We start from the raw sequence: 22310 nt of genomic DNA, 5'->3' as shown, positions 1-22310 counted from the left end.
GTCAATATTTAGCTTCTGGATTTATTTTACATAATCAAAAAGGAAATAAATGTTCAACAAATTTTGTATCATACATTATTAAAGGCCAGATTAGCTAAACATATAATTTTAAACACATACAACGTGAAAATCTGACATTGATCTTCTAGTAGAGAATGATATGCTTCTGAACAGAAACATCTTTAATTTAAAATAACGCATGTGATTATATTTCCAAATATCTATATACAATGTACAACGCATGAATCCTTTGAAAATGGTAAGGACAGCCTACCTGACAGGATTGCTGGTTAAGGAAACTCTCAGAGATTCGAGGCAGTTGAGAAGTTTCTCATCTGAGATCCCAGATCGTAATTCATGAACATATTCTTGTGAAGACAGGGTGCATTCATGCTTGCTGTTTTTCAGGCCACCCTATAAAACAAATGGAAGATACCACTTTAGACATTTTAAAAAATCTTTAAGGTAAAATAAAAACAAACTGTATAAGGAATATTATGGCATTTCAAGTAGTGTGTTTCAATACACTCTCCTTACCTAAACAATATTGAGAGCTAATATTTTGTATACCAATTTAAATACAAACATAATTTTAATTAGTGAAATAAAAAGCATATCAGTATTTTACTTTGTATAGATACCATGTCCCCCTTCTTTGTTTTAAATGCTGGGATGAGACTCAGTGCCTTAAATACAACAGGGAAATATTCTACCTCCATGTTATATCCAAAATCCAACAATTCTTTAAAAAATTCAATGGCAAGATTTTACTGTGCATGTTACAACATTCTCCACAGCTGCTGTAAAACAAAACTACACAATCTGGTACTCACAGCTCGAAAAGAACACTGATAAGAATACAAAAAGTATTTCTGACAGGGCTACTTAAACTAACAATGCAAGTATTAGGATTAATATTAGTTGGTCCTCCTTAGCTCACAACATAAACATTGTTAAATCATTTTATTAATTTTATAGTTGACTCTTCATATAACTATATTCAGTTGCATGAACTATAGAAAAAAATTTAATATAAGATATTATAGGAAGAGGAAGGGAGGGTGGGAATGGGGAGACACAAGAGAGGAGATAACAAGTCGGATGTAATATAAATAAATTATAATAAATTAAAAATTTTAAAAAGCAATACACTCTAAAAAAAGATGTTATACATATCCTAAATCTATTGAAAGATACCCAGAGTATGACTATATTTCAAAACAAGTGAAGTCATTAAAGTATAAAACAATTAAATAGTCTCCAATTAGAAATGTTAATGAATTGAATCAACCTAAAGCATTTAATTCCCAACTGGTCACCTCTTACTACCATGGTGAAGATTAGTCTTTAATTTTTTCATGTTCCAGATAAAGGTATTTTTTTTTTTGGTTGTTGCTTTTGTTGTTGTTGTTTTTGAGACAGAGTTTCTCTATGTAGCTCTGACTGTCTTCAAACTCTGTAGACCATGCTGGCCTCAAACTCAGAGATCTGCTTGCCTAAGCCTCCCGAGTGCTGGGATTAAAGGCCTGCACCACCATGCCCCAGCAATATAATAGTCTTAACTGTTTCATTCCTACAATATGATAAAATTCTTTTGAACTAAAATTCTTTACTCTCATTTTTTAACTTCATAAAATTTATACTAAGTGTCTGCAAAGAAACCAAGCAAGTGTCCTCATACTGTTTAGAACTGCAATCATTAAAGAAGATGGAAGATTTTTCAATATGTTTTAATAATAAGAAATGGACTCCCTATAATTTCAAATAATTTTACTTTTCATTGGGAATGTCTCCTTACTGTAAAAATTGACCAATATTTCTGAATTTGAAATCCCATTAATGAATGTTAAAAGCCTAAAAGCATGTAACATGTCAGGAATATTATTTCCTAACAATATTATGCCAATATTACCAGTATTAGCACACTTAAAATATTGTGATAAAAGACATCACTTGTGACTTTTTTTCTACTGGGAACACCATACTAATAGTTTAGCCTTACCTATTACCTAAAAAATAAAGTTGAGAATTCCATCTTGGAAGCTTTTAAATAGAGGATTTTTTTTTTTATTCTGTCACTTTCTCTGACTGAACTATTCAGTTTAATTCCTCAGTTCTCCCATATTCTAGTTACCATCACATTATGTAAACTATTTGCATTACATTAAGTATATCATAATTAACTATTTCACCCACTATAACAAAAGTTGTACCAGGTAAGAATATCACCTGCCTTGATCACCACTATATGTACGTGTGTATATATAATATCCTGGAAGAATTGATTGTTAAAAGGCAAATGAATCATAGACATATTTGAATATGATGAAGCTTCCAAACAAGTTAATATTCATTGTCACACTGAGTGACACATAGGGCATTAGCAAAGCACACTGTTGGGCATATTTGTTAGGGCCTTTCCAATGACCAGGCCAGTCATGAAGTATATGACCTAATCAATGGTATAAACTAAACTATTATGAAAGAAAAGGCCTAATTTGAGGAAGTGGTTACTGTAGGTGCAACTTTGAAAGGTGTAATTTTCTTTGTTTCCTGTTGTCCACGAAGGAAACAGTCATGTTCTAACATGTGCTCCTGGGCATAATGATTCTTCTTTCCCTTGGGCTCAAATACCTTTCAAAGTCATACCTCCAGTGACCACTTCTTGAAACTCTGAAACTTTGAGCCAATATAAGACTTCATTCTTTCACCTTTTGTCTCTTATAAATTTGTCATAGTGAACAAAATTTTAACACAGATTTGTTTCAGAATGTGATAGCTTGTAAGATGGTCAGAGAAAATGAGTTCAGAAGAAGTAAATTCAGACATCACACGGCATTCTGAGAAAACTCAGAATTCACAACCTTGTTTGAGCCATGCCCTTATTTATCTTGAAATATCCTTTGGGCATAAATATTTCCTCATCCTTATAAACCATTTTGCTCATGCATGGTACAGGGGTAATAAATATCTCCAATTAAGGTAATGTATATAGAGATGCTCAAACAATGAGTTTATATTTACCCTATCATAGACACAGAAAATGTTCACTCCCTTTGATAATTGAAATTGAATATAATTATTTTAATGAACCCATATGGTCATGGCTGATATGCTGTTTATAGACACTTAGAGCAGCACATCATGGTCTGCACCTCTACCATCTACCCTTCTGACCATCTACCAACGCACATTTTAACAATGTTTTCATTTTTTGTTGTTGCCTTTTCCTTTTCTTTTTTTAAGAACAAGGCTCTCTCTGTAGCATAGGCTGCCATTGAACTTCTGCCAATGCCTTGGCAGTCCCCCAAATGGTAAAGACTTCAGGCCTAAAGTCACCATGATCAACTTTAGAAAGAAGTTTATGTTACATCATCTAGGTACCTGGGTGTTAAAAGGAATGGAATAAGCTAGTACATAAGAGAAAATACCTAAATGACATAGAATAACATTTTTAACAAAATTTGGAGTTTAAACTTAAGTTCATATGTGAACATTACAAAAACATGATAGCATGTTAAGGTTAAAATGGTTCTTGAAGATCACTTCTTTAAACATTTTCATTATAGAAATAAAGAAGCCAGCAGAGCTTGTCGTGCATGTCTCTTCTCATGCCTTGGAAAGAAGACACAGTTGGATCTCTGAGTTCAAGGTCAGACTGGTTACATAGTGAGTTCTAGCACAGCCAGGACTACACATTAAAAAAATTATAATAAAGAAGAATTCAGGGAGTAGGTAGCTGAGCATAATTAGTCAGATTTCAGGACTAAACTATAAATATCCTGAACTTCAGATACTTCATTTATCCTTTCTATGCTACTTTTCCCAATGTTGAATACAGAATTTTAGCAACAGGTATTTAAGTTGGAAATCTCTATTTTAACAATGTACATGTGTGTGAGTATTTTCAGAAGAATAGATATGGCGCCCTGAAACAAAACAGTGCAGTAGATTAAACTAAATCTCACTGTACTTAATAAGGCTGTAATACAAGAATGGCTTATTATTAACATCCTGTTCTGATACTGAACAAAGACAACAACTAGATAATGGATGGATAATAACTGAAATTTTAATTAGCTGCTCTGTATAAGATAAATGAAAATTACCACTGTGCCCATTTGATATTTAAAAAATAATGCAGCCAAAGTTAGCAATTAGAGTACAGCATGCTATTCCATGATATGTGAATAAAAAGCTTGCCTAATTTGAAGCCATTCCTTAATTTGAAAATCACTAGCATGTAGGAATATGTCTGTATAACTAAGCCTGTATTATTCTAAGATAGTACACAGAGAACTGAAGAGTATTTTGGGGTCACATACCCCTTACTCTGAAATAAAACTTTAATATCAAAACTAGATGAGCAATGTGCTAAGATGGACATTCTAAGAATGGAGTTGAGATAATCACTACTGAGTTTAGTGACTTGGAACAAGAAAAGGCCTCAGAGTTGTAAACATACCATCCTCTAGACACTGGATTGTACATAGGCCTTTCACTATAGTATGTATATAGATAGCAATCATTATCAATGGTGTCACTTTTTGGGTAATAGTTAGATTTTGTCAACGCAACACAAACTGGAGTCACCAGAGAAGAAATAACCTCATGTAAGGAATTCCTCTATCAATCTGCCCTGTAAGCATGTCTGTGGTTTCTTGATTATGTGGAGGACCTAGCTGACTTTTGGTGGTACATCCCCTGGATGGGTGGTGCTAGAAAACAAGGTGAGAAAAACATTGGGAGTAAGCCAGTAAAGCAGAATTGTTTTATTATAGAAAAAGATAAGGAAACTAAGACAGTGCTATAAGCTATGTTTCATAAATAAATGAGTCATATTTCTTTTAAATTCTTATGTATTGTTGTGGCTCTCAAAACTATAATATGTTACGTTAGCACAAAGATTTCCTCTATTACCCCATAAGAGGATTCTACAAAATTTAAAATATAACTGAAAAGCCATTTCCCATATGAGTTCCATTATTTAAGTAAGAAAATCAAAGTGTCCTACAATACTAATCTAAGTATTAGTTTGAATATTGAAGTGTGTAGTAACATTATAAATATGAACATATTACTGAACATTTAGATATTGATATAAGAAAAAAATTTACTAGAGTTTTCTTCACACTATATCCTGATTACAGTTCTCCCTCCCCCAACTTCTCCAAGATCATCCCCACCTCCCCACCCACCCAAAATATCCTTAAAAGAAAAGTAAAATTAGTAATTTACCTAATTAACTATTCAAAAGAAGATTTGAAAGGAATCTGAAATTTTGGTATTTCAGGTACAGTTATATGTAAGTATTTGTTTTGTGATAGTGTTGGGCTTTATAACTTTAAGACATTAAATTCTGGCTGCACTAAAGTCTTTTAGTTGTACAGGAAATAAAGAGTATAAGATACCACATAATATCAGTTAAGATGTATTTACAAAAATTGGAAAAAATTACCATCATGCTATTGCAACACAGGGTGTCATTTCCCATCAATTGCACACTGTTTTCAATTAAGGTATTTTCAGAGGGTGAAATGTACAACATAGGAAACTCTATTCCAAAGTCTAAGACAAATAGAATCAAAACATTCCTACAACAGTGCAGAAGTATAAGTCATCAGTTTCCTCAGATTTTTTTCTGTCAAAAAGAATGTAATTAATTTTATTGAAATGTGATTAACTTAAATGTTTTCTAAAAGAAAAAATATCTATAATGTTTCCTCTGAAGTCGCTTACTTATTGGAGTTTTAAATACATAAAATATGTCTTAGAATTTTCAAAATGAAAGTGTAGAGAGTAAGAGTATCATAAAGCAAATACTTCAAATCATTCCTTAAGCCCATGTTCTAAGAGAAATAATATATAAGCCAAAGACTCTAAACATACATTTAAGCAAAAACATATATGTGTTTGTAATATTTAGTCAACGGAATATAAGGTAAAAAGAGTTTGCAATAACTTCTTGTATTTTACAATCATCACATTTACTCTACTCGGGGTTGCAAGAAAGGAGGATGTGTCTTTATATAAATATGTACTTTAAAAATAGGAAGGATTTAATCAATTATACTGTACAAGTTAAAGACAGAAACATGTGTTATATCATATTTTATATAGAGGTAAAACTATGGAGAAATTAATCTTAATGTTTTCACTATATTTTTTTATCATTTTACAGATCCAATTTCAATAATAACTTTAGACAATGTAACAAAGTCTGTTTAATAATATTACCATTGGTTATAAATGTTTACTGCAGCCTAAATAAAGCCTACATTTTAAGTAGGAATGAAGCTATGAATAGGAAATAAAATAAAAAAGAATGTCTACCATGAAATAAGAAGTGATTCCATTATTTCCAAACTCTAACTTTCCAAGCATTTGAGTACATGACATCTACCAAAATTATTGCACTCAATATTACTCAGTTTGTTGCCTAACTGCTAATAAAAAGCAAAGCAGCAAAAAATCTTAGGAAAGACTAGTAATTGAGAAGTGAATGAACTGACCGGCTGATGTGAAAATAAACGTGTGTGTGTGTGTGTGTGTGTGTGTGTGTGTGTGTGTGTGTGTGTGTGTGTGTGTTTGGCAAAAATTGATGTTGAAAACCTTACTTATCAATGGAACTTTACACTGTTTATAGCACAAAGAATTTTCACCAAAATTCCTATCAATCATTTCATCACAGTCTAACAATTAGAGAGTGTTGGGTGACTGTTCAGGCAGCAAACTGTCTCTGTCATCTTCTCATTTGGGAAGCTGTTAACCTGCACTTCCTGTTTACTCAGGTAATTAATTTTATTCCTTCTCAAGTCTCTGATGAGGTTGAAGACCAAATAGTTTAGTTTTACAATTAAGCTTAGTTGTTTAGGGGTTAACATGTTTTTAGGTCTAGATAGATGTTTTAAGTTAATAATGATGAGATATTATAGGTATTTATTTACATTCAGAATTTCAGATGCACAAAGATAGGAAAGATGTTTTCTTCAAGGTGCCAAATACAAACAGCCAAAGCATATGAATGTTTCTTGGTTCTTCTTGCTGTAGGTAATTTATTGTATATATGTGTAATAATATAAATGTATATGTAAAAAAGAAAAATAATAATAAAAAAGCAAGAAATAAGGTAACATAAAAAAAAGAAATAAGGATGGGAACAAAAGTCTCCTCACAATGCTTTATCCTTATTAGTTCTGTGAAACTGGTCAGTTTGTCACCTGAATCTTGAACCTCAGGTTCTTGTTCTACAAAATGAAAGTAGTATGCTGTCTACCCTTAGGCTTGGTGTAAAAGTAAAATAATAATCTTGGTAAAGCAGAATGTCTGGTTGTACCACTTGTTTTGCTGTTGCTGTTGTGATTAAAAACACACTGACCAAAAGCAACTTGGGAGGGAAAGGGATTGTTTTCATCTTACCACTACAGGTTACACTCCATCTTAAAGGGGAAGTGAGGACAGGATCTTGATCCAGAAACACTGTTACTGGCTTGTTCTCTCTTTATGCTCAGCTGGCTTTCTAATATAGCCCAGACCCACCTGCTTATGGAGTGTGCTGCCCACAGTGCCCTGGGCTCTCCCATATCAATCATCAATCAAGACAGTTTCTCACATATATGGCCAAAGGCCAATCTGGCCCAGGCAAATCTTCAACTGAGTTACTCTCTCACGAAAATGACTCTTGGTTGTTCCAAGTTGACCAAAAAATTAACAAGAAAACTGTTGTATAGTATACTTAATTAGTATGAATGTATATGACATTATTTTGTCATTAATTTCATGAATGCCCAAATAATTAATTACATCATGAAAAATTATCAGTGGTATAAAGTTGTAAGCTTCTGCTCAACTACATTTTTTAAATAGAAGCAGGCTGCTGTCTTCCTGAAATACTCAAGAATGGACCTCTATTACAGGTAAGAGATTAAAAATATTTTTTTGAGATTCCATACTAATCTTTGACTGGCTGAGGAGGGAATGTGCAAAAAATGGGCTGACTGGAAGTCTGCCTTCTGTTTCCCTAACAATGAGGGCATTTGCACATTTATATATTCATATTCTACAGAAGATGCCTATGAGAAAAGCAATTCTACTGTTAAATAAAATAAAGTTTTAAGCCCACTGAGTTATAAAATATATGATTCACAGCAGGCTACTTACTATATGCATACTAAAACAATAATTTGGCCTGTTTAAAATAAGTCGAGGCTACCACCTTACTCTCTCCTCATGCATTATAAGGCAGGTTTTCACTGTCTTCATGAAATAGCAACAGAAACACAATTTATCGGTTACAGTGCATCCAGGGTCTTTCCTATGTTATAATATAAGCACTTAGCATTTAGTGTGTTCTCAGGTTTGGCTGAATAGTAGGAAGCTGAGACCCTACGTTCTCAGAGCAGAGCTCACACTCTGATAGGTAATGAGCAGAAAGATTATCATAACAGGTGTCAGAGCATGGGACCTTGAAGAATAGAAAGCAAGATTTGAGAGAAGTTCAAGGACTAATAAATGTTAATCACATAAGGCAGAGTAGGGTATATTGATGAAAACTGAAACACTGAGCTATAAAATCTCAAACAGAGAATGTTTATAGCTTTGCTAGTAAATCAATTACACTGGAACTCAGGGCTAATAATTGTCAAACTAGAATTCTTGAACATTGTCTAACTGTTTCTGGAGTATGTAAGGTAATCTTAAAACTCTGCAGTTTCATTTTTAAGGATAACAACAGTAAATATAAACTGAATTACTTTGAGAACTGCCTTCTAACCAAGTCCTACCACCTAATCTCTGCCTTTATGTTTGTATCTAAGATCACATTTTTGCTGGGAAGTGAAACATTCATTGCTGAATCCTAATGAAATAACCTTAGTATGAAAAGCATTTGTAACAAAATAAACACCAAATGACATTACCACATGTTGCCTGTACTCGTTAAAGTTTAACTGCAGATCAGACAGGAAACACAGGTGGCACCGCTGGGTCATCCTATATGGCACTGTAGGCACAGAAAGTCCTAAAGTGTCTGCTCTGCAGTCTATTCACATCATGAATGGCAATTTAGAGTCAGAAATTCACTTACCACTTAAAAGCAGGTTAATTTAAATTTTAGTGTTTTTTTATTTATTTAAAGAATGACTGTTTAGTTTTCTTTTATTTATTTATTTTTTTTTATTAATTTATTCTTGTTACATCTCAATGTTTATCCCATCCCTTGTATCCTTCCATTCCTCCCCCCCCCATTTTCCCATTATTCCCCTCCCCTATGACTGTTCTTGAGGGGGATTACCTCCCCCTATATATTCTCATAGGGTATCAAGTCTCTTCTTGGCTGCCTGCTGTCCTTCCTCTGAGTGCCACCAGGTCTCCCCCTCCAGGGGACATGGTCAAATGTGAGGCACCATAGTACATGAGAAAGTCATATCCCACTCTCCACTCAACTGTGGAGAATGTTTTGACCATTGGCTAGATCTGGGTAGGGGTTTAAAGTTTACCACCTGTATTGTCCTTGGCTGGTGCCTTAGTTTGAGCGGGACCCCTGGGCCCAAATCTGCCTTTCATAATGTTCTTCCTGTAGGTTTCTCTTTTAAGGTTACACATGTAAAAATTTAGGAATATGTAGAAATGGGTCTTTAGGTTTCCTTTCAGTAAACTGAATTTACTTTACAAATTTAAACATATGTATTTATTCCCTTTAGAAGTGATGAATTTAAAAGTTACTCAAGCTTCTGTGATAAATATTTTGTCTCTATTGCACAAGAATCAATTTTAGGTCTCAACTAGCATACAATGAATATCACAAAAATCTGCTTTCCACAAACCCCACCTAACGTTAAAAACCAACCTAGTAAGAACACTGAATACTTTATAGAATTTTTATAAAAGCACAATGTTCTTACCCAAAAATGGTATATATGTTGCAGTAAGACAGCATGCCCATATAAACAGCAGTGTAACATTAACAACATAATGGCATTAGTTTTATAGGTTACCAGCAGTGTCTTTCTGCTTATAGCATTCTTACATGTAAGCACTCCAATTGTGGATCAGAATGTAAGAGAGCACACAGTCCCATTTCCTCAGAATAATAACAATAGAAATAATACTTTGTAGGTCAATTCTATGATTCATAACTTTATTGTGTCTTTTTCAAGGAGAAAATTAATGTAATCTAAAACACAACAAATACACATGCATGTGTCCTTAAAAGACTTTCTTCTACTATATAAAGATATAGATACTAAATATCTTCAACAAGTAATATAATCTCATTATAAACTACAGTATATCATGAATGAAAGTTTAAATTTATTGAATATTATGCCATCTCATATTTTAAGTGGATGTTTATACTGTATAAAATGGAAAAAAATAAATTACCCAAATCTGACATCAACTAAAGCGGTCTGCTGCCAATCTCATATTCTTAAGGTGTAACACGACAAGAGAAATAGCCAGCCATCTGGAGTGCAGTAGGTTAATGCACTATATTGACATTTCTAACCAGTATAATTAAGGGCAAGAACACTTTTTAAATAGCCTTCTCAAAGGAGTCTGTTATATAATGTGCATCTTTAGAAAAAGAACCAAATGATCTCACAAAAATGCAAAGCCTGTAGATTCTTTGGATTATTTTAAGGTCAAAGCATGTTTTGAACTAATACTAGATCTGTTAGCAGATCTTCAGTGTCAAAGAATACAAGGAGTTGAGTTTTCAGAAGAAGCAGAACATGGTTCTATGCATTGGGAAAAAATATGAACTTGCAGTGAAGTTCCTGCCTAGCAAGTACTGTGCGTATAACACTAAAGATTAATCTCTATGAAAGCATATGTACTCACAAATTTATTAACATATAAAATCAGCAAACGTAACAAACATGTACTGACTATTAATATTGTGTAATGGTTATAGGAACTGACTGTAGAGTCATGTAAATTTTATTTAAATCCAATGTCACTTACTTAAGATAGTTTGATTATACAAGTAATTATTTTTCTAAATTTCATTACATATTAAATACCGGTTTTGAAGACAAAATAAACATAAATTATACTGCATTATACCAAATATATATTTCTACATATAATGCATGATTACTGCTTCATCATTATCATTATCAACAATACGTTGGGAAGAAATCCAAAGCCTAAGACATGCAAGATGAGTACTGTACCACTGAGCTGCGTCCTCACCCTCTGGTTTGGGAAATCATTTCAAACTGTGTAGTCCATGCTCTCCTCAAATTCTCCTTCCTACTGGCTCTGACCGTTCAGTGCTGAGATCTCACGCATGCAACAGTGTTCCTGCTGTATCTCTGTCTTTAATGTATTGTGAAACTCTGTGTATACTTATTATACTAATCCTTAGAGACTGTAGTGCAAAGCAATAATTATTCCCACTTATAAATGAGGAAACTGAGCTCATTAAGTTCATAACCTTATCAGAAATTGCAAAGCTAACTATCACTATCTGGACAAAACACTAAACCAAAGCACATATATTACTGAGGATTTGTTTCTCCATGAGGCCCAATTTTCACTGGGATCCTGTATCCAATAAACTTAAAAATTTTCTACTTTGACTCCCCTTGACTATCAAGTATTGTATATTAGTATATAAAGCATACCAATATGTCCTTAATGTTTCATTATTCTTCTTAATAAGTCTTTATATTATGGATAAGAGGCAATAAGTTTTGTAAATTTAGTATGCATTCTCAAACATACTTTTTTTAGCAATTTGCAAAATTACTTGAAAACATATCTATTGTTCAATTTTTGATAAACATTGTGTTCCTAGAGGTACAGAAAAACTTAAGGTTGTGTAAGTAGTTCTTTCCTTCAATATAATTTTTGACTTTTTAAACTTATAATTATGATTACATACCCTTCCATTTCCTCCTTCCAACTCCTCCCATGTACCCTTCCAGCTCTTTCAAATTCATGGCATCTTTTTTCTTAAATTGTTGGTGTGTGTGTGTGTGCGTGTGTGTGTGTGTTTCAGGTATGGCAATTAGATATTAAACAGTCAGTTGGTGTGCTCTTCCCTGGAATAGACTATTTCTCCCATTAGAATATTCATTTACTGAAAAAATATTTCAATAAGAGAACCATCTTTTTCTGAGCTGTATCATAGAAATTACTAAATTTAGAGATGCACATCTTCTAGCTAATTTGTAGCAATTCAAACAAAATGCTATGCATCATTACTGCTAAATATACCAACAAGTTTTTCAATTAATCTAAAATATTGCAAAGTACTCACTAGAAAGACTGTCATAGAATATTCAAAATTTATATGATTTCACATCAAAGGGCCAGAAAGTGAGATTTAAACAAATAGTAAGAAGCAAAATATTCTTTCTCCAGAAAATAATTACTTGTATAGTTTAACTAAAGCTCAAGGTCTTGGTCCTCAAAAGAGGACCAATCTAAAATGTTGAAATGTAATATGTCTTCCCTTCCAAAAACTTGAGGAGAACTAATAGTAAATATTTAGAGTCTTAGAAAATTACCTTGTACATATAAGGAATGATCAGTTTATCTATGATATTAATGATTTCAAAGAAGCTCTTGTCTCCTATAATACATTAATTGTCATGAAAGCAAATCAAACTTATGTACTGCCTTTATATTTTATTCTCAGCAGGTGAAGTTATTTCCCCAGTAAACATTTACTAAGTGGCATCTATGTGCTAGACATTGGGAACATAAAGACAATAAGGACACACATCATCACTTGTTGAAGAGGCTGAGAAAACTATTTGCTTCCACTTGTATATAGATTCAGTTCCTGGCTTTGGTGTTTTGAGACCAGGTCTCCTTCTATATGCTATGCTGACCTAGAACTTACAGAAATAATACTTTCGTGGCCTCTCAAGTGCTGGGATAACAGGAACAGACTACCACCCTGTTGAGAATGGAATTTTTTGGCTTTTTTATTTAATTGATTTATTCAGATTACAAGTCAATTGTTATCCCATCACTTATATCCTCCCATTCCTCCCTCCCTCTCACTTTCACCCTATTACCCTCCCCTAGGTCTATGACTGAGGGGGACCTCTTCCCCCACTTTATGGTCATAGGCTTACAGTTTTTAGACAGGAAAATTATTAATAAATATGTCAATATATTTACCTATAAAAAATGAAAAAACTTGCAGATATATGTTTCTGAAATTCTATTTTAAAATTAATTCAAGTAATAAGGACAATTTATTTTTGTCAATGTTCCATTGATTCCTTTTTCTTTTTTTAATTTTTAAATTCTTAATTTATTCACTATATATCCCAGTTGTAGCCCCCTGCCTCATCTCCTCCTGGTCCCACCCTTTCTCTCATCCCCCTACCCTAGTCCTCAGAAAGAAGGAGCCCTCCTTCACTATCATCTGACCTCAGCTAATCAAGTCTCATCTTGATTGCCTGAATCCTCTTCCCAGGAGTCCTGGCAAGGCTGCCCCGCAAGTGGGAAGTGAACAATGAGTGGGCACCAGAGTCCATGTCAGAGGAAGCCCCTACTCCTCATATTATGGGACCCACAAGGAGACTTGCTGCCTATAGACTACATCTGAGCAAGGAGTCTAGATCCTCACCATGCATGGTCCTTGGATGGTTCATCAGTCTCTGCAGCACCCACCTCTCACCCCACCCAGATTTGTTGGCTCCACTGGTCTCCATGTGGAGCTCCTGTCACCTCCAGGTTCTTTTATCCCCCAACTCTTCCACAAGACTGCCTGTGCTCCATATTGAAGTTTAGCTGTAAGTCTCAGCATCTGCTTTAATCCCCTACTGGACGGAGTCTTTCAGAGGACCTCCATCTATGGTATCAAGTCATTAAAGGAAACACTTTAAAATATTTTTATAGTCCATATTAACTCGTGATTAAGTTTTTAAATAATTTATGGACCTCAATTTTAATATAATAGATAACAAATGGAATACAGATAAAGAGAACAAAAGGAAAGCAAATAGTTCAAAACCTAATACCAGTTTTGATACAGTAGCAGGAAAAAAAAACAAAATATTACATTGCGTTTTTGTTAAACTATGAATGGTGTTTCTTCACAAAAAATGAAACACTGAGCTAAAGAAGAAAAGTGACAGTGGAACTGGGCACTATTGGCCACTGAGAATGTAGAACAGTAGATACATTTCAGAAATGATTTACCATGTAAAACCATTAGACAGAGAAAAAGTACTGAAATGTTTATCTATTTTGCATTATTTTATGTCCTTAACAAGAGGATATTTTATGCTATACTTATATATTTAAAATAATTTACAAGCCTTTATTTTTATTTTCATTATTTACATGAATATAGACACCATTTTACATCTATAAATAAATATAATTTTTCAAATTTTCATGCTTGCTTTATCTTATTATCAAATTAGTTCACCACTACAAAAATATTTCCCTTGGTTCTCTAAATGACATTTCATATTCTTGCATGTTCCTGTTTTTCATAAGAATAAAGAACTTGTTAAATTCTATTAAATGTTTATTTTGTTATAATTATATTAACTGTAGAAATTTAAGAAAAAATTGTATATACTTATGGTCCTTATTTATTTAATCTAGAACTGCAGTCTTTTCATTATTCAATTTCTGTAGCTTTCAGAATACTCTAAATTTATTAACATAGATTTTATAAATTTCAATATATATTTAGTCTGATCAATTTATACATTAAGAACCCCATGAATGTGTTCTTTTTCACTATTCTTCAATGCACTGTTGTTATAAAGAAATGTCATTAGTGCCTTCTCACTTTAGCAATGAACATGTAGGTGTATAGACATGTATTGACTTTTATCTCCCTAACACTCAGAATTATCACTTTCAGTTGAAAAATTAAACACACACACACACACACACACACACACACACACACGACTTCAGGAGTTTGCATTTCTCTTCTAAGGTCACCATTTTTTAATGTATTTCTTAAGCTTTTTGTTCTTGGTTGTTTCAATTAATTTTCATAAAGGGAAACAGAAAGTGAGGTATCAGTAACACTTTAGTTACATGTTTCATTTTGTTATTATGCTGCCAATGGCTCTATAGGTGGTAAGTGGCTGTTTAGAAGAAAGAATCAAAATCTGCTTGGACTAGTCCCTGTATAGGTTATCCAATCCCAAGTGGTCATCCTTAGACATGTGTACAAATACATGGACTCAATAGATTATGTGTGTGTGTGTGAATGTGTGTGCGTGCACACGGGCGTGTGCATGTAAGGTTAGTAGCTTTGGTACCCACTAAATAAATAAAACTTTCGAAAGATATCTGACATAGATTGTGGGAAATATCTTGGAAGTGTACATTTAAATGTATTTTAAGTGTCTCAAGTAGATAATATGCCTGGAAATTACTTTGGAACTTTCACTATTATGATAAACCTAGTCTATTGTTTGGTTCAAGCAAAACATGGAACTTATGAACGTTCTTGCAAATCGGTAGCTGATTATTATTCTGGAGTGTTCAATCCTTGCGGTAAACATGGAATAATTTACAGCTATAAAAGATATAAAAGAACTTGCAGAAGTTTCAACAAGTTCTATGGCATATGCTATCTGAGAGCATGCACATTATACTCATGGAGGATGTGTCTGAAATGAAATAGCAAGGCTTTTCAATCTTGCCTTAATTTAAAAACAAAACAAAACCAAAAACATCCTGAATTCAAAAGAATACCTGCTGCTTCCAGTTCATTGTCCAGTAACAATGTGCATACCTTTCATTTCACGGAAAATATTGAAAATTCAAATACAAAGCCTCTTGTTTTTGTTTCTTATGCCTATCACCCCACTGCTACACAGCAGAGAGAGGCAATGAATACTAGCAGAAAGAGAAAATGAGTATCTATAGTCAGCTTTGGGATAGCTGAAAATTTATAATGCATTTCTCTCTCTCTGCATCTGAACATTTTCTTGTCTTTCATTTAACATTAACCAGAGTAAATAATTAATTCTTCTGAGGTATATAAATCCAACTAATTATGACTCCACTACTTAGAACACTACCACAAACATTAAAGACAGGTTGCCATAGTCAAATAAGCAATAGAGAAAGGAAAACATGTTGCCTTCAACTTTTAAATCTTCTGAAAAAGTTTTTTAAGTCCTAAGGTATAGACATTGAACTTTGGTGCCTATTAGGTAAACATTATGAAACAAACATTTAATTGTGAATGACTAGGATCAGCATATCAGACACTGGGTCCCAATTAGTAGCTTATTAAAGGACAGGTGAAAGTAGGAATCCTATAAAAAGGCATGTTGAAGGAAGCATAAAAGTGATTCGAAATATCACCCACAATTTGAGCTCTTCCTTCCTACACTCCATACACCAACATGTTAATGGATTTGTTTTTGTTCTGTATTTGGTTTTCATCATTCTGTTCTTAAAGTAGACACTAACACTTGATTGTTTGTTGCATTTCCTTCTGAACATTACAGTTACAGCCAGTTTGCATATGTGTATTATTTCAAAACTTTAAGTAAATATAGATTCATTAAGGCTAATTCTCAGACAAGTTCTAAAATTGCCATATTTCAAGAATTTCCATGGTGTTCTAAAGATTGTACTGTTTAAACAATTTAAATCCTTAGCTCTGATTATCTGCCTTCTCAGATTCTTTGCATACATTTTTAAAACATTAAGCTCTAATTTCCCACACTGAAAAATATTTTTGTACTTTCTTTGCTTGTCTAATCTTCACTTATCATTAAAGATTCATCTTAAATATCACTTCCTCATGGAAGCCTTCCCTGTCCTCCCAAAAGAGATCCCTCTAATCTCCTGGATGTCTCCTTTAAGCACTTATGATAATTAAAATGAATATTGGTTTTCTATCTGACTCCTATCATCTTGAGAACAAAGACTAGCCATTCTAATTTAGAAAAGTCTGCTCATTCAATATTCAATAAAAATACATACTCAGTAAATGAATATACAATATGTATTGTTTTCAACATACAACATTTCTTTATAAAATAGAAAGCCACATGGCCCTTGTTGTCATATGTTACAAAATGTGACCCAGGCCTAACTTAAAGAATATTATAGTGAAAATATTTTGAGGGTTTAAAGCCAAAGTCAGAACCTCAGCTATCAGTTCAAATTTGGATAAAGCATGTTCCATCATGAGTTTAATTATGTCAGTTTCACAAACTGATTAAATGAGAAAAGAAGTCATGCTCAACCAGAATTTTAGAGAAAAGTTGAGGAAAAAATAAAAATTCTAATTGTCTGAGAAACCTATTTTAAACAGTGGAGAGAAAGACTAATCAAAATACATGGAAGAAATTTGAAATGCAGCAAATAGTTTATAATTTCAGAGTTAAGAAGCCCAAATTTAAAGAAAACAAAACTTCTAAGAAACATTCACTTGGTCCCTCCTATTTGCCTGGGGTAGACTGAAAAACAAAAGACTGTATTCTAAGCCAGCTGATTGCTAGTTTCAGATTTTTGTCTTTTGGTTTTTGAACTAAAACATTTCATTTCAAGTTTGCTACATAAAATCCATAACAGTACAAGCTAGGTAAGACAAGGCAAATAAGGTTTGAGGGATTTTTTAAAAACCATACAAGTCACTATTTTACATATTTTGTTTCACTTCTTTTAACTGGTTAAAAGATGAATGAGGCCATTTGTATTTTTTGTTGATTTGTGTACCGATTATTTTGTGTTATGTTATCAGTATCTCCCACTTGTGATGCAAAGGAAATATCTAGTATCAGGAGAAAGTCTTTGCTATGGATTTAAATGAATAAGAACACAGACATAAACAGAATTTTATCAATACCGTTACACCTATTATTTTCATATATCACATAAGGTGACACTATTAATGTATTCATTCTTGTGTACAAGCTAAAGCTACTCATAATCATTTTAAAGCACAATTTTTCAATGCCAAAAATAAGTCTAGAGCTATTACAGAGATCTTTACTTACTTGTCAAAAGTAACCACTAAACATTTAAATCTAGAATATGTTATGTATCATGAATGCCTGGTGTCTTATCCTTCATTAAACATCACAAACCAGAAGAGTTTTTAAAACACAGAATCAAGAAAATGCTATATTCTTGAATGCAATTAAACCAGCCTATGTGCCATACCTACTTAGATAAATAGCAAATAAGAAATTTTTCGTAGTGGGTTGAGTAAGTAGTACATTCATAATACTGAAGTAAGTTCTACAGCAATTTCTGGATAGTAAAGTCCTAAAATAGAGAATTTTAGGGCAGGGATATTAATGGCTGTACTTACAAATATCTTTGGAATTATTATGTATGAATAAATTAATGGGAAATGGCAAATTCTCTAACAAAAGTTACACTATGATGATTAGGAGTTTAAAACAGGAAAACCCTATGGTTCTGCTAAATATAAACTGTGGTGGGTTGAATAAAAATGGCCCCTAAAGGACATATATATGAATGTTTATGGAGTGACACTATTTGCAAGGATTAGGAGATGTGACTTTGTTGAAAGAAGCATATCACTGAGGGGTGGTTTTGAGGACTCTAAAGCCCAAGCCAGTCCCAGTATCTACATTTTACCCACTCGCCTCTCTCCAGCATCATGCCTGCCTACATGCTGTCATGCTTCCATGCTGCCCAGTATGAAAATAATGGACTAAACCTCTGAAGCTGTAAGTGGGTTCCAATTAAATGCTTTCTTTTATAAGAGCCATTGTTGTGATAGTGTCTCTTCAGTGTACTACAACGCTAAGACAAAAATATAAAATGATACCTAAAATTAAGCTTGATGGTGGAAAAACACTGAAGATTATAGCTTGTTATTATTTAATGCTTTCATACATAAACTAAATACTCTAATAGATTTTAAGCATATAATCCAGTTAATTTGTCTCTGTAATAACATCCTTAAATTTTTCTATAACAATTGCTTATAAGACTGTTCTAAGCATGATAAAAATAAACATACATGAGTCATTAACAGAACCTACAGTATTTTTTTCATCATGATTACTACCTTCTCAGCCCAAAAAACTTTGAAAAATAGTTTATGCAAAAGTAATGTCCTCAGAATGATTTAATGAAAACACATAGGTCTTATAGCAGAGGTACTTGAATAAAATTCTCCCTCCCCCCCCCTCTCTCCTCTCTCTCTCTCTCTCTCTCTCTCTCTCTCTCTCTCTCCCTCTCCTCCCTCTCTCCTCGCTCTCTCCTCCCTCTCTCTCTCTCTCTCTCTCCTCTCTCTCTCTCTCTCTCTCTCTCTCTCTCTCTCTCTCTCTCTCTCTCTCTCTCTCTCTCTCACACACACACACACACACACACACAACTTTAATAAAACTTTGACCCCCTCCATTATCCTTTGATCAAGGCCTTGTATCTTCACCTATAATCTGAATTTGTGCTTTTCTACAAGCACTAAAAGGCTACTTAAGTATCAATAAACAGAAATGTTATTATATTCTTTTGGATAATTTTGTTTTCTAAGTAAGTGAAATTAGTACAAGTTCCAACATTTTTTGTAGTATTATACTTTCAACCCAAAGGTATTCCGAATCTCTGATAACCATTCATTAGCAAAGATTTTAGGAGTTGTATGAAACTCTTCACAAATAGCAAATGAGAAAATAGAATAGCAAACAAAAAGAAAGGATTACCTTTAAAAGAAATATTGTAGTGAAAATAAAACAGTGCCACCGAATCTTGGCTCTATACATAGAATATGCATCTCAGAAGAAATGACAACTACAGGTGAGCAAACTAGGTAAATAATGATCGTGCTTTAAATAATTAAAGCTACTTTTAAATTTCTTTAAAGCATATTACACAAAATCAGATAGTCATTATCCAAAAGTTTAAAATGTAATTGGATAATGTTCCAGAAAATATTTCTGGTGGTCAAGGAACAACAAATGACAATTTTGTTAACACTTAAAAAATCTAAGATTCAGGATACCAGTCTCTCTGACTTGCCTTGATCCCCAAAACACTGGTGAAGAAAAAAAAATCTTGTCACTATCATTTATCACTTAAGAATCTCTCAACCAAGAGGATCTGCCCTTTAAGACTTGCTTCAAAAGAGGCTACTAAGGTAAAAGCATTTGTCATAATCTTTCTCTATTCCTTACCTTCCCCCAAAAAGAATTATCAGTAATGCAGACATGAAAATTACTTTAAAAGCTTAATGTTGACTGGTTTTACATAAATGGTCGATTCACTTTCAAAAGGCTCAAAATGCCTGAAATTGTCAAAGATTTCAACCCTTGCATCTATTGATTCAGCAAAAATCCTTTACAATTTCTGCTATAAAATGTGCACATTGTTAGGTCCTGCCAAACAAAGTAAAGGTTTGGACGACGCCCTCCAAATTTACCGGCATCTTGGCCCTAAGTCACATAACTTATGACAAATAGCAGAAGACATAACAATTAAAATCAAGTGATAAATCGCCATATGGTGACAATTTTTACTTAAAATGACTGTGGGCGAGGTGGGAAGGCCAAGCGTCCAGTCCTGTTTTCTCTCCATAAATTACTAACCTCATAGCATACCAAAATAAGAGAGTGGTTACTGCTCAGTAAGTCATACACATGTCCTTATTACTGTCTTGTTTTAAAAGACAAGTTCTCACTATGTAGCTAGAGAGGTATGGTACTCTTTACATATCACAAATTGTCCTCTAATCTGTCATCCCACTGAATGATGGGGTAAAAGGCAGCACTGCAACATGTTTAAACCATGTATTTCTAAAAGTGTTACAAGAGCATATTCACAAGTTAAATGGGGATGAAACAGCAAAGCCACCTATGTATAACTACCTTGTATAAACATTCCACATTATTTGTGAAGTGTGGCTTTGATTGGCCATAAGTGCATAAAAATAAAAGTGCAGAACCTGCTATTCAGTGAGTAACTACATGTGGGAGGCACTGTGCTAGGAGTTCTACACACATTGTACCTAGCATTAATACCAACCTGCAAGATAAGCACTGTCATCAACTTTAGACCTGCAGAGACTAAGGTGAGTCACCAGTGCCCACACAGTTATTAAGAGATAGAGACACAGGAAACATTGAGGAAAAGGAGGTGGGAAGTGTATAAGAGCTGGAAGATCTGGAGATGTGCTAAGAAATGCCATTCCCTGGGCTTCATGTAACTATTGTAATCATTAATTCACATCAGCTGTATTTACCTGTACTACACTATCACAAAACCAGGCCTATTAACAATAAATCGAGCAGGGGATGGGATCAAGGGTAGTTATCCTTTAACTCTGAACTACTGGCTATATATAGATTCTTTAGCTGTGTACCTTCTGCTGAGCCAAATAGGGACTTGGGGGGGGGGGGGGCAACAGAGAATGGAGTGGTAAGGAGGTAGGAGATAATAGTGATCAGTATTTATGGTACATATGTGTGAAATTCAAAAAAATTATTTATAACTTAAATTTAACTAAAATAAATAGAGCCAAAATCGTGACACAGATTTGTCCATTTCCAAAGGTCACACATTTTTGTCATTATACTTCAGTGCCATGTTATCATTCAACTCAGTACAGCTTAAAGCAATCAGTCTTAAAACCATAGCACAGTGGGCTAGCAATCATTTATTTAGTTATTCTACTAATATGAAATACACTTCTTAGTAAATATCTCTTGGTTATAGCTATGCCTTTGGTTAGACATGGAAATCTATTCTTCTTTACTACTTTTCTCTAGCTATTGGAAGTAACTATATGGCTCCTACTATAAAATTTGTTGTATATATTATATTCCCATATATAAAAGCAGCAGAAGAAAGACATAGAAGTAGGGAGGATGGGACTAAAGGAATGGTAGTGACCAGAAGGACTACCACAGATATTTGCGTACGTGTGTGTGTGTGTGTGTGTGTGTGTGTGTGTGTGTGTGTCATGTTGGACTTTACAAGATACTACTAAAGACTACTAAATAGTTAGAAAATATCTGCACTATTGAAGAGTCTATATTTTTCAATGGACAACATACTTAGGATTTACATATTTCATCACTGCTTGCTTTGTTAAACGTATGAAATAAAAAGCTAAACTAAGTGAATGTTAGTAGAAATGAATATATTTATACATTGGTTTTAGTGTGAAACTTAACGGGTTGATATTGAAGGGTTCATAGCTAAAGCTATTCAAATGAGAATATATAAAGTGTTACTGTGGACACTAAAGGCTTAAATGCACTAATTGATGCTGGTCACTACCTGGAATTCTCATACTCAAATAAAAGTGATATTTCTGGTTGACTTCACAGATCATATCAAATGAAACTAAACAACAAATAAAAAACTGAAAT

At 33.5% G+C, this 22310-nt stretch overlaps 1 protein-coding gene across 3 annotated transcripts in view; it reads right to left on the bottom strand.

Moving 5' to 3' along the window:
- Positions 1-22310, bottom strand: part of Diaph2 (diaphanous related formin 2) — a 730565-nt gene that overhangs the window by 575794 nt on the left and 132461 nt on the right. For all 3 annotated transcript variants that reach the window (XM_051142209.1, XM_051142210.1, XM_051142211.1), the window contains one exon: positions 275-414. In XM_051142209.1, coding sequence (XP_050998166.1) covers positions 275-414 — 140 coding nt within the window. The remainder of the gene's footprint in view (positions 1-274; positions 415-22310) is intronic.

Source organism: Acomys russatus, chromosome X (genome assembly GCF_903995435.1).
Source record: "Acomys russatus chromosome X, mAcoRus1.1, whole genome shotgun sequence".
NCBI classification, from domain to species: domain Eukaryota; kingdom Metazoa; phylum Chordata; class Mammalia; order Rodentia; family Muridae; genus Acomys; species Acomys russatus.
The sequence above is the reverse complement of the archived record's forward strand: the minus strand, read 5'-3'. Positions and strand labels throughout refer to the sequence as shown.